General features: G+C 42.1%; 1 protein-coding gene across 6 annotated transcripts in view; it reads right to left on the bottom strand.

Moving 5' to 3' along the window:
* Nucleotides 1-18,063, bottom strand: part of pde10a (phosphodiesterase 10A) — a 479,754-nt gene that overhangs the window by 119,511 nt on the left and 342,180 nt on the right. For all 6 annotated transcript variants that reach the window (XR_009446146.1, XM_059648492.1, XM_059648495.1 and 3 more), the window contains 4 exons: nt 17,524-17,582; nt 7,988-8,039; nt 2,076-2,218; nt 1,352-1,444 (listed from right to left, as the gene is read on the bottom strand). Coding sequence is in view for 5 of the 6 variants with exons in the window: in XM_059648492.1 (XP_059504475.1) it covers nt 1,352-1,444; nt 2,076-2,218; nt 7,988-8,039; nt 17,524-17,582 (347 nt within the window). In the remaining variant the exon portion in view is untranslated. The remainder of the gene's footprint in view (nt 1-1,351; nt 1,445-2,075; nt 2,219-7,987; nt 8,040-17,523; nt 17,583-18,063) is intronic.

The raw sequence follows: 18,063 nt of genomic DNA, 5'->3' as shown, positions 1-18,063 counted from the left end.
GGTACAGAAAACAGATGCTCAGAAACCTCAGAAGGGTAAATATACTCCCAGGGATAGAAAGTTGGCCGGCTAACAGAAAACAGACAGTACATGGCAAAGCGTAATGATTGCTGTGCCACAGAGATATATGCTGGTGTATCAACATTTTCCAATTTATACAGATGACTAGAATGAACAGTATGAAGGTAAGTTGTGAGTAGGACATAAGGAGGCAATGAAGCAATATAGGCAAAGATATACCAAATTGAGTAAAATGTGGGAAAATGAGAATCTGTCCACGTTGATAAGAAGAATTAAAAAGAAGCATATTAGCTGAATGGTGATAGATTGCAGAGAAGTGAGAAGCAGAGTTATGAGTATTCTAGTGCATGATCACAAAAGTTTAGTTTGCAGGCATAGACACTAATTAAGAAGCCAGTAGCATGTTATAGTTTATTGTGAGGGCAATTGAATACAAAAGCTGGGTGGTTTTGCTTCAGTTGTATAGGGTATTAGTGACAGCACATCTGGACCAGTGTGTACTGCACTGGCCTCCTTCTTTAAGGAATGATGTGAATGCATTAGAAGCAATTCAGAGATTAACCAGAATAATTCTAGAAATTGGCAGGAAGTTTTAATGAGAAAAGGTTGGATAGGGTATTCTTCAATCTGTTGGCGTTTATAAGAGCAAGAGGCAACCTGATTGTATATACACGAGATAAGATCTTGGGTTTTGATTGAGTAGTTGGGTTGAAATTGCTTCCACTTATGGGAGAATCTAGAACTTAGGGTCACTGGTTAAAATTCAGGGTTCACCCATTTAATACAGAGATAAGGAGTTTTTTCTACTCACTTTGGAACTCTCTTCTTCAATAGGTGGTAGAAGCAGAGCCCTTGAATATTTTTAAAACAGAAGAAAATAGATTGTTGATAAGCAAGGAGATGAAAGTTACTGGAAGTAGGCAGGAACATGTAGTAATCAGATCAGCCATGATCTTAATGAATGATGCAGCAAGCTCAGGAGGGTTGGGTGGTGTACACTGCTCCTAATTCACATGTTTGAAATCAGGCTCATGTAGTTGCTGTTCAAGATCTCCAAAAAAATTAGAACCAAAACTCACTTTACATCTTATAAATCTGGTAGCCATTCCTTCTTGCCTGATTCAATGACCTGACCTTCCCAGAGTGCTCTGACTGACAAACATATTTGAAAAGATGGAAATAAAGTTCAAAAGAGAGTCTTGTACAAAAATTTGATTGAGAGTAATGATACCACTGTAGGGAAAGATAATTGTGGTGACTCACAGTTTAATTGACTGTGTTGTCAAAATCCTCTGACAATACCATTCCAAGTGTTTTGCATATGGATTACCTGTTGAAGCGTGGGTCTGCATAGGCATCAGGAATGTTAAGAACCTCTCCTGTTCGTGCTACTTGCCCAGCAATTCCTTTTTCAATAGAAAATCTATGCAGCAGAAAAGAGAGTGTTTGAGAGTTTTCATCTGTATTTTGAAGACAAGCCAGTAGAACATTGAATCGGCAAATTTCAACTGTTCTAACCACTCTGAAATATTTTGAATACAAAGTATCTTAGTTCAGTATACCAGGTTTCAATACAAAGGTTAAAAACAATCATAACTTGCCTCTCTTATGTTTCAGCATATTTTGAAAGCTTTCACATCAATTTCTATCTTTACTTAAAATGATGTCTTGTTCAATGTCCTCTAGTATTTAAAGTACAGACCATGTAATTGTTCTGTAGGATACTGACATGCTTATGATACAAATTTTAGCATTTCGACTTATAAATCCTTTCAACATTGCTTTAATTGTTGTGTTAATCTGCAAAATATATAAATATTCTAGAAATATTAAAGAAAAGACACACTTTTAGCACTTGTATGCTAATATCACACTGCATGATACAAAGCAATACTCCTAATTATTACAAAACTGCAACAAAGTTCACTTCAGTTTGTACAAAGCATAAATTTAAGCTAATCTTCAATATTATAATTAACAAGATAGATAAATAGGTCATATTTCCAATGGAAAACTAGGTTATATTCAGGGTAGATAAATCAGCAACTTGGTACCTAATCTCTTTGGTTTTCTTGAAAACTGGTCTTCCTTCCTCTTCTTCACCGACATCAAACAGGTCTGAGTATAACTCGTGGTTACTGTGATCCACCTGAAAGAACGCACAACGATCTGCGTTCACCAAATTTTTTGCATTTATCTGGAAAAAGAATTTCAAAAGGCAATCAATAGCAAGTGTAATCACAGAGCCAATTTCTTCCTGAGTCAGGATGATTCTTGAGCGCTTTAAGACTGTCAGGCCAAACTCAGATGAAAGTCTCACATCCATTTCTCGCCAATACAATTTTCGCTTGTAGGAGAGAGGGGCATAGGACATGAATCACACAAGCAGGAAAGATAATTCTGCTGGGCTGTTTGAAAATAGTGTTGTGTTCAAGAAGATCACACTTTCACAGTCCCAAAGGCTGGAATGCACAATGTGGGCATCACTCGTCTATGAAAGAGACGTAAAATATTTTGAAAGGCAGATAAGGTCTGTTTAAGTGTCATGATCTGACATTATTCTGTTCAATAGACTTCATTGTTGACATTTTCCAAGGGGTTTATCACAAATGAGCCCATTAACGATGCTTAGCTGCTTTTCAAAAGTTTCATGACCACTTATTTTGGTAGGTGGGAGTTGAATTCACATTTTGATTAACAGTTTTACATGGCAATTAAAAAAATTAGCTATCTTCAAAGTGGTTACTTAATATCCGTTTGCTTTGTAGCATCCAGTCTGATTTGCCATTTAATGAGATTGTGGATGATCAGATAACCCATCTAGTTTGGCCTTGAAGATATGTAATAACCCAGTCTCAATGGCCTTTTACAGTTAAGGATTCCACCGTTCCGCTATCCTCTGAGAGAAGCATTCTGCCTCATCTGTCTTAAATGGGGAGCATCTTATTCTGAGGTGCTACCTTCCAGTCCTACACTCTCCTGCCAGGAGAAATGCCATCTCCACATCTATCCTGTCAAGCACAGAAACCTACATAGTAAAAAACATTGCTCGTTCTGCCAAATTCCAATCATATATACACAAACCACTCAACCTCTCTTCATAAGAAATTCCTCTATACCTAGGAACAACCTAATGAATCTTCTCTGGTCTGCCTTCAATGCCAGTATATCTTTCCTTAGATAGTGGAACCAAAACTGTTCACAGCATTCTAGGTGTGGTCTGACTAGTGCCTTGTATATACACTATTAGTTACAGACATCATAATTTATTTTTACCACCAAATAGATGGCGCTTTTCCCATTGTGGATGTTGGCAAATGGGTTTAGGGTATCATGGAACTATGGAATGCACGCAGGAAACAAAGTGATATAGAGATGATATGGAGTTATGAGATGGCACTGGGTCTAATAGGAGAATGGGTGGATAGTGGAGGTGGTCAGGGAGTAATTGAGTCAGGTCAGGGGTAGTCAGGTTGAGATTTAGTTGGATTGGTTCAGGAGGTACTGGGATTAGGGGCAGTTGAGGAGGTCAAATGTGCAGTGACCTGGTGTTAGACTAGGTTTTAATCCATGTTGCATTTCCTTAGTGACTACCCAGACAGGTAACATGTAACTCCAAAGTCTCCAATTTTAATGCAGTCAGACACATTTGCAAGTATTCCTGGCAGCAGGGAATTATCCATCTGAAATGGAGAATTCTAGGACAATTCCAATGGAGGTCTTCACATTTGAGTCTACACAGAGTCACGAAACATATCTTGAGTCATAAGTCAGGTCTCTAAGAATCCAGGGTCTGAAAATTTGACCTGCACGTTTAATAATACAATTAAAGAATATGATGCTACTATTAACCTTTCCCATGATAAATTTCTATGCTGTTGGCGGAATTCAAGTTGTTGTTAGTGAGTAAGTTATTGGTGAACAAGTGCTCCTTGATACAATTGTTGATGACAGCTTTCATCACTTTACTGATGATTTGGATTACACTGATAGGATGGCAATTGGCCAGATTGATTCTGCTTTTTATAGATAGGGCATACCTCGGCAATTTTCCACATGGTTGGGTAGATCCCAGTGTTGTACCTTTTCCGGAACAGCTTGGCTAATGGGGGAGCTAGTTCTGGAAGACTGGTTTCTAGTACTATTGCTGGAATGTTGACACGGTTAAGGACTTTTTGAGAATCCAGTGTCTTTAGATATCTCTTAATACTAAACGGTGAAACAAGTTGACTGGCAAATATGACATCATGAGACCACTGAGATGGTAATCTACTTGGCAATTCTGGATGAAAACGGATGAAAATATTTCAATCTTATTTGTTGCACTGTTGTGCTGGACTCCACCATCATTGAAAATGTAGATCTTTGTGGAGATGTGAGTAAATTGTCCACCCCAATAACCAATGGATAAAGCAGAATTGTAAAGTTTAGATTTGATTTGTTTGTTATGGATCATTTGGACCAGTCTAGTGAATTCTACTTTCACTGTTTGGTATGCAAGTATCCCTGTCTTGTAGCTTCATCTTGTTGAACCACCAAGATGACATCTCATTTTTCAGGTATGCCTGGAACTGTTTCTGGCATGTTCTCTTTAACTCTTCACTGAACTCCTAACTTGATGGTAACAATAGAGTGGGAATATGCCAGGCCAGGAGTTTACAGAGTTTGACTGGACACGATTTGAGTAGATTTGTTCAAAATCTGGGGCATTTATAATTACGGTCTATCACACAACATGTTGGAGGGTATAAGTAATGAAAAGATAGAAGCTTCCGTCCAAAAAGACTGACTGGTGTGCACTCCTATTAATACTTTCATGAACAGATGCATAAGCAACTATAAATTGACATAAATAAGGTCATGAAGATTTTCCCTCTCTTCTCGTTTCTCTCACCACCAGTTATAGTCTCTGCCTAGTAGCTACACACTTTAGGATTCAGCCAGACCAATGAGTCGTGATGTTGCTGATGTACCTTTGATGAAGGATATTAAAGTCTATCACACCAAGGATATTTTGTGACCTTCTCGGCCTCTTCCAATTGCTGTTCAACATAGAGCAATCCTGTTGATCAGTGAAGGAAAGCAGTAGGAGGTTTAGGTGTTCATCAGCAGTAGGTATATCTTTGTCCATGTTTGACCTGATGCCACGAGACACCAGGGGCTTCAGAGTCAAGGTTGAGAACTCCCAACGTAACTCCGTCCTGACAGCACACAGCTACATTGCTGCCTCCAATGACTATATCCTCCTGGTGGAGCAGTACCCACCCTAGAAAGGTAGTTGTGGTATCTGAAACATAGTCATACTCTTGGAACCATGCCTTGACTTGCCTGTGGGATAGTTCTTCTATTGGCAGCACTAGACCCCAGAAGTCAGTGAGGAGCACTTTGCAGTGTTAATAGGGATGAATTTTCCTTTCTCATTTGTGGAGTACATTGAAATTACTTCAGCTATCAGGGTTCAATCCTTTTCTTTGACGTTGTAGTGATTTAATACAATTTGAGTGGCTTGCTTAGCCATTGTGAGGGGCAGTTAAGATTTGAGCATGCTGCTATGGGTCTGGAATGACATGTAGGCCAGACGAGGTACAGATGTCAGATTTTGCTTCCTATAAGACACCAGTAATTCAGATAAGTTTTCATGGCACTATTAATACTGGTTTCATGGTCACAATTAGACACACTTTTTAATTCCTGATGTAGAATTGAAGTCAAAGTTCATCATCTATTAAGGTGAGATTAGAACAAATGTCCTGAGAGCATTGCACTGTTCTAGGAATTACTGATCCAGTGACATTATCACCATTTACTTAGGATTAGACTTGGATGACATCAGTAAACTTGTAAAACCTGATCCCATATTTACATGTGACATTTATCAGCATTATTAAAGAGGAGGAGGGAGTCAATGATGTATCCATTAGTTGGGAAGGGTCTGGAAGGCCAACACAAAGTGGAAAAGTTAAGTCTCAATTATCTGGGTGCATCAATGACAGAAATAAACACGTGAAAAGGGCATTCCATACAGTGTCTAGTTTTGCCATTTCAGTTAACATTATTTTCCTTGAGGCTTCTCCCCGCAGCAACTATGAAGCCAAAATAAAACAAAATCCATTTCAATGAAGAGGTATCTAGTCAATTTGCATCCAACAATCTGCATTGGAAACTCTGTTTTTATTTTGACAGTTGTGGCAATTTCCAGCACAGTAGCTGAGACAATCCACAACATTCTAAAGAAAAATCAATAACATTAAGTAAAACAAAAACATTCCAAAAAAGGTAAATTTGCTGCAACTCTCAATCCTACTGGCTCTTGTGAGATCTATACCTTCATTAGTTTTTGAAATATAACATTCCCAGGCAAACAGATTAACCAGGTCAAATAAACTTTACGATGTTTGCGTCAAGAATTGTGCTAACATGCACATCAAATCGAAAAACTAATAAACTGTTAAAGTAGAAATAAGCAGCAGCAACTTGTGCACAGTGCCAAAATCAATATTGAAAATGTCATCATAGAGTCATACAGCACTGATACAGACCTTTTGGTCCAAATTGTACTAGCCGACCAGGTTTCCCAAACTAAACTAATCCCGTTTGCCTGTGTTTGGTCCATGTTCCTGTAAACCTTTCTCATTCACGTACCTGTCCAAATGTCATTTTAATTGCTGCAACTGTGCTTGCATCTACCACCTCCTCTAGCAGTTCATTCTATGTATGCACCACACTCTAATTTAAAAAGTTGCACGAGCTTCACATTCTACTTCTACAAAGTATGACTGACACAGATTCATGAATCTATAATTATTTTTCCTGCACATTGCCAATAGTTATCACATATGAAAAAGCACTTCTGTAAATAATTAGGGTACTACTCCCTGTGACGTACATCTCACAAAAGGATCATACAGATATGAAAAAGTGCTAGCAACTATATAAAGGAAAAATCTAAAATAAAAAAAATGTAATAATTAGAGATAGTAAGAATTGCAGATACTGGAGTCAGAGATAACACGGTGTGGAACTGGAAGAACACAGCAGGCCAGGCATCAGAGGAGCAGAAAAGTTGATATTTCAGGTCGGGACCCTTCATCAGAAATGGGGAGGGGAAAGAAGCTCGGAAATAGAGAGAGAGAGAGGAGAGGTGGGGCTGGGAAAGGTAGGTGGGATGGTGATAGGTGAGTGCGGGTAGGGAGTGATGGGGATTGGTCAGTGAGGTGGGAGGGACGAATAGGTGGGCAAGAAGTTGGACAGGTTGGGTCAGATCAAGGAGGTGGGGATGAGTGGGAGGGTTGGTCATGGGATGGGGGATGGAAAGATTTTGAAACTGGTAAAATCTATGTTTAGGGGAGACCACAGTTCAAAATCTCCCCACCCCCAGGCCTCATCCCATGATCACCCTCCCTCTCATGCCTGCCTCCTTGACCTGATGCAACTTGTCCATCTTCTCTCCCACCTATTCACCCTTCCCACCTCACTGACCAATCCCCTCCCTACCTGCACTCACCTATCACCATCCCAACTACCTTCCCCAGCCTCACCCCTCCTCTCTATTTATTTCAGAGCTTCCTTCCTCCCTCCCCATTTCTGAAGCAGGGTCCCGACCCAAAACGTCAACTTTCCTGCTCCTCTGATGCTGCCTGGCCTGATGTAATAATCAGCAGGTTTTACAGCATCTTTGGAGAGAGAAATTGAGTTAGTGTTTTGAGTTGAATATGACTCTCCTTCGATTCAAACAACTCTATTTCAGAAGAATTCTCATATTTGACTTCAAACACCAACTTTTTCTTACCCCACAAATGGCAACAGACCTTTTATAAGAAAAATATGCATGCTTGACTCATAGAATTACAAGCAGAAGGAGTAAACTAAAATTTTATTCCAATGATTCTCATTGAAATCAAAGATTCCTTCCTAATGTCTGAATTTTATCCCAGAGACAGTGGAGAAAACATCATTGGGTACTCACCATGATGTGTTCAAGTAGAGAATCTATTGCCAGTATATTATCAAAATAGGTTCTGAAAGAAAAGAAGAAGGGTCAAAGTAGGGTTATTTACATCACTCATATTTTAAGCTCTTTAAAGTAACATTTGTTCTTTAATGATAAGGATCAACCCTACGTGGAATAACACAAGCGTTATTAGCATTACAACCTCATACATTATTTATTTTTTAAAAAAGTAGTTTTAATACTTTTGTTATATCTAACACTATGTGAAATAATCTTTCTAGATTATCTCATGGGATACCTTAAATATTGGCCAAAGTGTCAAGTGATTCCACCCAGTCACAATGTGAGATATCCATGATCAACTATACTTGATTCCTTTGACTTTTCCAAATCAGCTCTAGATTGATAACTTCTTGATCTCACAAGGAATTAAGGCCTATGGGAAGAGTGCAGGTAAGTGGAGTTGAAATGCCCATCAGCCATGATTAAATGGCGAAGTGAATTCGATGGGCCGAATGGCCTTATTTCCACTCCTATGTCATATGGTCTAACTCAGTGGCTTTGACAGCAGATCTAAATCACTACATGATCAAACGACACCCCCATAAGCTGTCAAACAAGATTCATATGGCCACATGGAATGTACTGCATGGTTAAGGTGCAGAGCACACCACCTTTTAAAAGTATTCTTAAAAAAATTCACCTGTGGGATAGGGACATCACTGGCTGGCCAGCACTTATTGCCCATCCTGTACTTGAGAAGCTAGTGGTGAGCTGCCTTTTTGATCTGCTACAACCCATGTGCTATAGATAGACCCACAATGCTATTAAGGAGGAATTTCAGCACCCTGATGCAATGGCACGGAATGAACGACAATATATTTACAAGTCAGAATGGTGAGTACCTTTGGGTGGGAGTTACAAGTGGTGGCGTTCTGAAGCATCTGCTGCCCTTGTCCTTCTAGACGGACATTGGTGAATTTTTGCAGAGCATCTTTTGACGGTCAATGCAAGTAAAGTTTACTGTCAGTGAAAGAGGAAGTGGATGTTTATGGGTGTGGGGGTGCAGTTGCTTTGTCCTGGATGGAGTCAAGCTTCCCGGGTGCTAAAATTGCATTAATCCAGGCAGGTGGAATGTGTTCCATTACACTCCTGCCTTGTGCTTTGTATTTGGTGGACAGCTACTGGAGAGTCAGGAGCACAGTTGATCCCTACAATTTTGAGGCTCTGACCTGCTCTTGTAGCCACTGTATTTATATGACAAATCTAATCAGTTTCTAATCAATGGTAACCTCAGATATTGTTAGTGGAGGATTCGGTGATTGTAAATGCCACTGAATCCTAAGGACAGTAGATATATTCTCTCTTATTAGAGAGATGGTCATTGCCTGGCATTTGTTCGGTGTGAATATTACTTGTGTGTTTCATTCTGAGCTTGGATATTGTCCAGATTTTGTTGCATTTGAACATGGACTGCTTAAGTATCTGAGGAATTGCAAATGTACTGAACACTATGCAATTATTGGCAACATCCCCATTCCAACTTATAACCTTATTTTGCAGGGACGGTCATTGATGAAGCAATTGAAGGCTGTTGGTCCTAGGACACTACTCTGAGGAACTCCTACTGAAATGTCCTGCAGCTGAGGCGATGGACCTCCAACAACAATAACAATCTTCCAATGAGTCAGGTATGTGTCCAACCAGCAGAATTCTCGCTGATTCCCACTGAATTCAGATTTACTCAGTCACCTATTGCCGTATTCAGTCAAATCCAACCATAATGCCAAGCACAGTCACTCATACTTCACCTTTGGAATTGTGGTCTTTTGACTATGTTTGAACCAAGGCTGTAATGAGGTCAGGAACTGAGTGGCCCTGGCAGAACCCAAACTGAGTGTCACTGAGCCGGTTATTAATGGTACCTTCCATCATTTTTGATGATCAGAAGTAGACTGATGAGACAGTAATTGGCCAGGTTGGGTTTGTCCTGTTTTTGTGTGCAAGGCATACTGGGCAATTTTCCACATTGTCAGGTAGATACCAGAGTTGTAACTGTACTGGATGAGCTTGACTAGGGGAGCAGCAAGTTCTGGAGCACAATCTTTTGTGCTATTGCTGAATGCTTCAGGGCCCATAGCCTTTTCACTATCCAGTGCCTCTAACTTTTTCTTAGCATCATGTGGAGTGAATCAAATTGGCTGAAGACTTGTATCTGTGATGCTGATCACCTCTGAAAGAAGCCAAGAATGATCATGCACTTGGTACTTCTGGCTGCAGATTGTTGTAAATGCTTTAACCTTTTCATCTTCACTGATGTGTTGGGTTCTCCCACTATTCAGGATAGGAAACTTGTGCAGCCTCTTTGTCGAGTAAGTTGTTTAATTGCTCACCACCATTCAGGAATAGATGAGGCAGGACGGCAGAGATTGGATCTGATGCATTGGTTGTGGATTGCAGCTCATAAGTTGCTGCTTATGGTTTTTGGCACATGTAAATAATTCAGTTTGGTAGCTTTACCAAGTTGACATCTCATTTTTAGGTATATCTGGTGCTGCTTCTTGCATGTCAAACTGAATTTTTCATTCAGCCGTGGTTGATTCCCTTGGCTTGATGAGTGGGGGATATGCCAGGCCATAAGGTTGCAGATTCTGTTGAGAGTATGAATCTGCTGCTGTTGGCGGCCCTCAGTGCCTCTTGGATGCTCAGTCTTGAGTCATTTGAAGTCTGTCCATTTTAGTATGGTGATAATGTCACACAATTATCAGGTAAGGTATCAGCATTGTGAAGGTTGTATTTTGTCTCCATAAGCACTGTGCTGTACTCACCAATACTGTCAAGGACAGAAGCATCTGTGGCAGGCAGATTGGCAAGGATAAGATCAAGTAAATTTCCCCTTGTGTCCTACCTCATCACCTGCCACTGGTACGTCTAACAGATATGTTCTGTAGAAAGTGATCAGTTCAATCAATAGTGTTGCAGCTAAGCCACTCTTGTGGTGGACACTGAAATTCCGCAACAAGAGCAATTTCTGCACCCTTAACACTTTTGGTGCTTCCTCTAAATGGTGTTCAACACGGAGGAATACTGATTCAGCAACCACAGGAGGCCAGTATGTGGTGATCAGCAGGTGGGGCTTCCTTGCCATGGGACAGGCATATCCATCAGTGGTGCCCAATTTTGGCACTAGCCCCAAGTGTTAGCAACAAGGACTTTAATGGGGCATTACAGCTATTTTTTCCTTTGTTATTTATGAGCTTAGGTTGATGGTAGGCGATAGGTCTAATTTCTTTCTACTTTGACACTTTGGTGATTACTGCGAATGAAGGCTTGCTCAGCCACTTCTGAGGGCAGTCACACATAAACCACAAAAAGCTTTCATTCAAATTCAGTGGCTAATAAGGAAGGCAAATGGAATGTTGGCTTTTATTTCATACAGAATGGAGTATAATGAAGTGGAAACTCTTGCTAAGTATACAAGGCACTAATCAGACCACAGCTGAAAAACTGAATGGTTTTGGATCCCTTACCCAAGGAAACTTTTTCAACCAGGCAAGTACAGCAATTTTCTTCCTTTAAGGACTTTAGTGAACTCTTCTGATAATTGACAAAGGTTTCATGGTCATCATTAGACTCTCAGTTCCAGAGTTTTATTGATTTCAAATTCAATCTTCGACAATAATGTGATTTGAATCAAGGTTTCTGAATTAATAGTCTGGCAATAATACCAGTAGGCCATTGCCTCCACAAACACCCTTTGTCCATTGCTGTTCATGACTGGATACTGCGGAATCACTTAGCTCCATAAATGCTGCTTATGCTGTTTGGCACACAAGTAGTCCTGTTTTGCAGCTTCAAGTTACGCCCCATTTCTAGAAATGCCTGGTGCTTCCCCTGGGCATTTCATTCTGCATTCTTCATTCAAAAGGTTTGATTTGGGGTGGCATCGTGGCACAGTGGTTAGCAATGCTTCCTCATAGTGCTAGGGACCTGGGTTTAATTTCCGCCCTTGGGCAACTGTCTGCATGGAATTTGCATATTCTCCCCATGTCTGCATGGGTTTCCTCCAGGTGTTCCGGTTTCCTCCCACAGTCCAAAGATGCGTAGGCTAGGTGGATTGGCCATGCTAAATTGCATTTAGTGTTCAGGGATGTGTAGGTTAGGTGGATGGGTCTGGGTGGGATGCCCTGAGGGTCAGCATGGATTTGTTAGGCCAAAGGGCCTGTTTCCACCCTGTAGGGATTCTATGGTTCTATCTCTGGCCTAATGGTAATGGTAGAGTTGGGGATAATACTGTTGCGCTTATATAGCTCATGTTGCCTCTGTCTTGAGCCCTTAGATCTGTTCAAAATCAATCCCATTTAGCGCAGTGGTAGTGCCACAAAACACAATGGAGAGTATCCTCAGTGTGGAAACAGGACTTCAGATTTGGACCTTCCTACCAATGCTATCATGGACAGAATCATCTGGCAGGTTCATTGGTGAGGATGAGGTCAAGTATGTTTTGTCTCATTGTTGGTGCTTCACCATTTGCTGCAGACCCAATCTAGTAATTAAATCTTGTAGGACTTGGCTAGGTCTGGCAGTAGAGGCACTGCTGAGCAACTCTTGATATTGAGGTACCCATCCAAAGTCCATTCCATGCTCTTGCCATCCTCAGTGCTTCCTTGTAGTGAAATTCAAGAGGAATATTGGTTTGTCAAATGAGGCCACAGTATGTAGTCACCAGCAGCGGGCCTTCTTCTCCATGCTTGGCCTGATGTCATGAGGCCTCACGGGGTCCACAATCATACTGAAGACTCCTGGGATGATTCCTCCCAACAGAATACCTTTGTGCCACCACTTCTGATAGGTTGTCCTGCTGATAGATCTGGGCATACCCAGGGATGATGCTGTTGAACTGGAAGTGATCAGCGAGGTACAATTCTGAGTGTATGACAGTGTCAGGCTATTGCTCAACTACTCTGTAAAACAGCTCTCCACTTGGCACTAGCCCCTAGATGTTAGCAAGGAGGTCGCAAGTTGGACAGTGCTGCATCTTGTTGTCGTTTCCAATGCCCAAGTTGGTAATAATTGGTCTGTATGAATGCTTTCCTTTTTCGATGCTATTTTGTCATCTGATGCAATTAACCTGGCTTGCCTGGTCTTTCAGAAGGTCAACCACATTCTTTGTGGGTCTGCAGTCACATGTAGGCCAGACCAGGTAAGAACAGCAAGTTCCCTTTCCAAAAGAACACCAGTGAATTAGATGGGTTTTTATGACAATTAATAATGGTTTGCTCCTCCTTGGCCTCAACCTCCCAGTGTTTCTTGCTTCCTGTTCTCACCTTTCGGCTCCAGGTCTGCTCCTGCCTTTGCTATTGACTCTGCTCCTATGTCTTCACTTCTCTCCTTAACTTGAGGTTATGGGCTTCATCTATTGCCAGAAGTTTGTCAGTGCAAGGAATCCTACGGATCCAGCTGTGTAGACCAACCCCTGTCACTAGATGGAGCGTAGTCAATCTAATGAGCAGTAAATTGTTAGATCTTTCTTTCATACTTTCAAATTTATGTTGAGTTATTTAATTAACTGATGAAGAAAATTGAATGTACATTTAAAGTACAGGTGGTACTGAATTTGAGCTTAGAAGGTGCAGATACAATGTTTCTTTTTCCTCTGCTATGGAATGCAATCACTTAAAAATGAGGATAATAGCAGATCTTTTAGGCTGCCATTTTCAGAGGGGTGGACTGCCCTGAACGTTTGAGTGTTGCCAAGGAAACGTAGAACAACTCTTCATAATAATTAAATGAAACTCCCAGAATGCAGTTGGGAGCTTGGAAGTAATCTGGCCATCCTAGGGAAAGAATCGCAAACTAAAAATTAGTGAAATACCAAGTGACAGCTTTCACACATAGGACCGTTATCATTGAGACACAAAAAGCGTGTGCGAGAGAGGGCGAGAGGGCACAAGAGCAATAGAAGAAGCAAAAGCAGCTATTGCTATGTGAAGCAGAGAAGGGCTTGTGTTAACAACCAAGCAGGATGAACACAGGAACAAGGAACAAGAGTACACCACTCAGCCCTTGAAGCCTGCTCTGCCATTCAATAAAATTGTGGTTGATCACGAGAGGATCAATTTTATATGGGATAAAGAGGGAATAGACCAAAGAGTCTTTTAGAAATTTATGGATCAAAATGTCAATGAAATGGGAGTTTTGGGTAAAGTAAGATCTGGAAAACACAGGCTGAGTAAGATGACTTTTGAATGACAGTCAAAGTTTTGACCTAACACTGTGGAGAGAAAAACCCTACTGGAGTACCGGGAGTACCTTCGGAATTTTACTTGCAGTGCTAGAAGCCCTGTGCAAAGTGAAAGGAATTTATTATGTTTCTTGAATTTTTGAGATAGTTTATGCAAAAGTACCTTATTGCCACTTTGATGCAATAGCTACTAGTTAATGTTTGAGCTATGTTCATTCCAGCTTGTTCCAGTGAAAATCTTGAAATAGGAAAACCTATCCTTCAGTTTTGTGTTGGCCTTATAGGAAAATCATCTTTTTTAAAAGTCTCCATATGGATTGTAACAATTGTTAAAACAGTGGTAAGAATCAACTAGCAATACTGAACTACCATCTTCTGATTTTAATGTCTCCATGGACTTAAATGATTTTTCAAAACAACAAATATTGACCAAAATTAACTGCTGTGATCACCTGACCATAGAGTGCGGCAGATCCAGGGAACCCATCTGGGTACACTATATCAACTATACTGAAGTTATCATTTCATCCAGAGAGTGAAACCAGATAACCAAGTTAGTCTGAAGAAATATGCACATCTTGCGTTATCCACACTTGCACATTAAGTTGACATTTCGATATATGAAAGAGTGCCTGCCGTATTTTCAGATTGGAAAGACAATGGAGCTTGACAAGGGAATAAATAAACAAACAAATATATAAACAATATATTTCAGTAGCTTGTTTCGATAAGCAGAGAAGAATACAGTTTCATGACAACAAACTTTGGAAGGCTTGTTCTCTGTTTCTCTAAAGCTCCAGAGTCAAGGCCCAATAAAAATACAAGTTGAAAAACAACAATTCATTAAGACCAGAATTCCATGAATTCACCACTCTTGACTGTTTTTCTTCCTCACTTGGTCATAACACAATACATTACTCTGTATAAACGATCACCCCATACACTGTGAGATAATGCGGTGTGAAGCTGGATGAACACAGCAGGTCAAGCAGTATCAGAGGAGCAGGAAGAAAAACAAAGTTGCTGGAAAAGATCAGCAGGTCTGGCAGCATCTGTGGATGAGAAAACAAAGTTTTGGGTCCAGTGACCCTTCCTCAGAACTGATGGTGGCTGGGAAAACGTCACTTTATGTGCAGAAAATAAGGAGGTGGGGTGGGGTCGGGAGTAAACGATAGGATAGAGCCCAAAGACACAGAAAGTCGGTTGGACAGACAAAGGAGTTGCTAACGATCAGGTTAGGGAGTGAGTAGTTGTTAATGGGGACTGTTAGTGACTAACAACAAGGGGGTGTGTTGTGGTAGGCTATGAGGTAACAACACCTGGTATGCGGGGTGGGGGGCTGGGACATGGGAGAGTTTAGGCCCTAAAATAATTGAACTCAATATAGGTTACGTGGAACAGTCCGTCTTCCGCACCTACACAGGCCCCAAACCCCACCTCTTCCTCCGGTACATTGATGACTGTATCGGCGCCGCCTCTTGCTCCCCAGAGGAGCTCGAACAGTTCATCCACTTCACCAACACCTTCCACCCCAACCTTCAGTTCACCTGGGCCATCTCCAGCACATCCCTCACCTTCCTGGACCTCTCAGTCTCCATCTCAGGCAACCAGCTTGTAACTGATGTCCATTTCAAGCCCACCGACTCCCACAGCTACCTAGAATACACCTCCTCCCACCCACCCTCCTGCAAAAATTCCATCCCCTATTCCCAATTCCTCCGCCTCCGCCGCATCTGCTCCCACGATAAGACATTCCACTCCCGCACATCCCAGATGTCCAAGTTCTTTAAGGACCGCAACTTTCCCCCCACGGTGATCGAGAACGCCCTTGACCGCGTCTTCCGCATTTCCCGCGACACATCCCTCACACCCCGCCCCCGCCACAACCGCCCCAAGAGGATCCCCCTCGTTCTCACACACCACCCTACCAACCTCCGGATACAACGCATTATCTTCCGACACTTCCGCCATTTACAATCCGACCCCACCACCCAAGACATTTTTCCATCCCCTCCCCTGTCTGCTTTCCGGAGAGACCACTCTCTCCGTGACTCCCTTGTTCGCTCCACACTGCCCTCCAACCCCACCACACCCGGCACCTTCCCCTGCAACCGCAGGAAATGCTACACTTGTCCCCACACCTCCTCCCTCACCCCCATCCCAGGCCCCAAGATGGCATTCCACATTAAGCAGAGGTTCACCTGCACATCTGTCAATGTGGTATACTGCATCCACTGTACCCGGTGCGGCTTCCTCTACATTGGGGAAACCAAGCGGAGGCTTGGGGACCGCTTTGCAGAACACCTCCGCTCAGTTCGCAACAAACAACTGCACCTCCCAGTCGCAAACCATTTCCACTCCCCCTCCCATTCTCTTGATGACATGTCCATCATGGGCCTCCTGCACTGCCACAATGATGCCACCCGAAGGTTGCAGGAACAGCAACTCATATTCCGCCTGGGAACCCTACAGCCATATGGTATCAATGTGGACTTCACCAGTTTCAAAATCTCCCCTTCCCCTACTGCATCCCTAAACCAGCCCAGTTCATCCCCTCCCCCCACTGCACCACACAACCAGCCCAGCTCTTCCCCCCCACCCACTGCATCCCAAAACCAGTCCAACCTGTCTCTGCCTCCCTAACCGGTTCTTCCTCTCACCCATCCCTTCCTCCCACCCCAAGCCGCACCCCCAGCTACCTACTAACCTCATCCCACCTCCTTGACCTGTCCGTCTTCCCTGGACTGACCTATCCCCTCCCTACCTCCCCACCTACACTCTCTCCACCTATCTTCTTTACTCTCCATCTTCGGTCTGCCTCCCCCTCTCTCCCTATTTATTCCAGTTCCCTCCCCCCATCCCCCTCTCTGATGAAGGGTCTAGGCCCGAAACGTCAGCTTTTGTGCTCCTGAGATGCTGCTTGGCCTGCTGTGTTCATCCAGCCTCACATTTTATTATCTTGGAATCTCCAGCATCTGCAGTTCCCATTATCTCTGAACTCAATATTGTGTCCGGAGGGCTATAGGGTCCCAAGCGGAAAATGAGGCGTTGTTCCTCCAGCTTGTGCTGGGCTTCACTGGAACACTGTAGCAAGCTGGAGACAGAGATATTGGCCAGGGAGCAGGAAAGTTGATGTTTCGGGTCGACATCCTTCCCCAGAAATAAGGAATATTTCCTAACCTTCTGATGCTACTTGGCCTGCTGTGTTCATCCAACTTCACACCATGTTATCTCAGATTCTCCAGCATCAGCAATTCCTACTACCCCAAACAATGTATTTATCAAATTAAAAATATGAATCACTTACTTGGATACATCAAGCAGAAAATCATTCATTTCACTCTGTTTGGCAAGACCTTTGGAAATCTGAAACAGGAGTTTCAATCAGGGCAATGTTTGAAAAGGACCTTGACCCCAAAGAGGTCAACTAGGCATCTATTAGTGTATTTCTGCATATGTGCAAGTGAACGTTTAAGCTAATGGATGGAGGGGTTTTGACGAGCAAAACGGAGAAACCTTACTAGCTGGTGAGCTGATAGCCACAAGACATAAATTTAAAATAATTTACAGAAGAACCAGAGTTTAGATAAATCATGATCAAGAATATACCACTTGATCAGGTGGAGGAAGCAAATTCAATAGTAACTTCCAAAAGGGAATTAGATATAGACTTTAACTGGAACAGATTGCAATTTTGTCAGGAAACAGCACGTAAATGAGACTACTGGGGAAACCATTTTTAAGAACCAGCAGCAACATAATGGGCTAAATGGTTTCCTTCTGTGCTCCATGATTCTATAACGAGGCACAATGAAGCAGACTGCTTTGTGCTGGATGGTGTCAAGCT

The sequence above is a fragment of the Stegostoma tigrinum genome, chromosome 9, assembly GCF_030684315.1.
Source record: "Stegostoma tigrinum isolate sSteTig4 chromosome 9, sSteTig4.hap1, whole genome shotgun sequence".
Lineage (NCBI taxonomy): Eukaryota > Metazoa > Chordata > Chondrichthyes > Orectolobiformes > Stegostomatidae > Stegostoma > Stegostoma tigrinum.
Note: the sequence above shows the minus strand (reverse complement) of the source record. Positions and strands in the feature narration are given on the sequence as shown.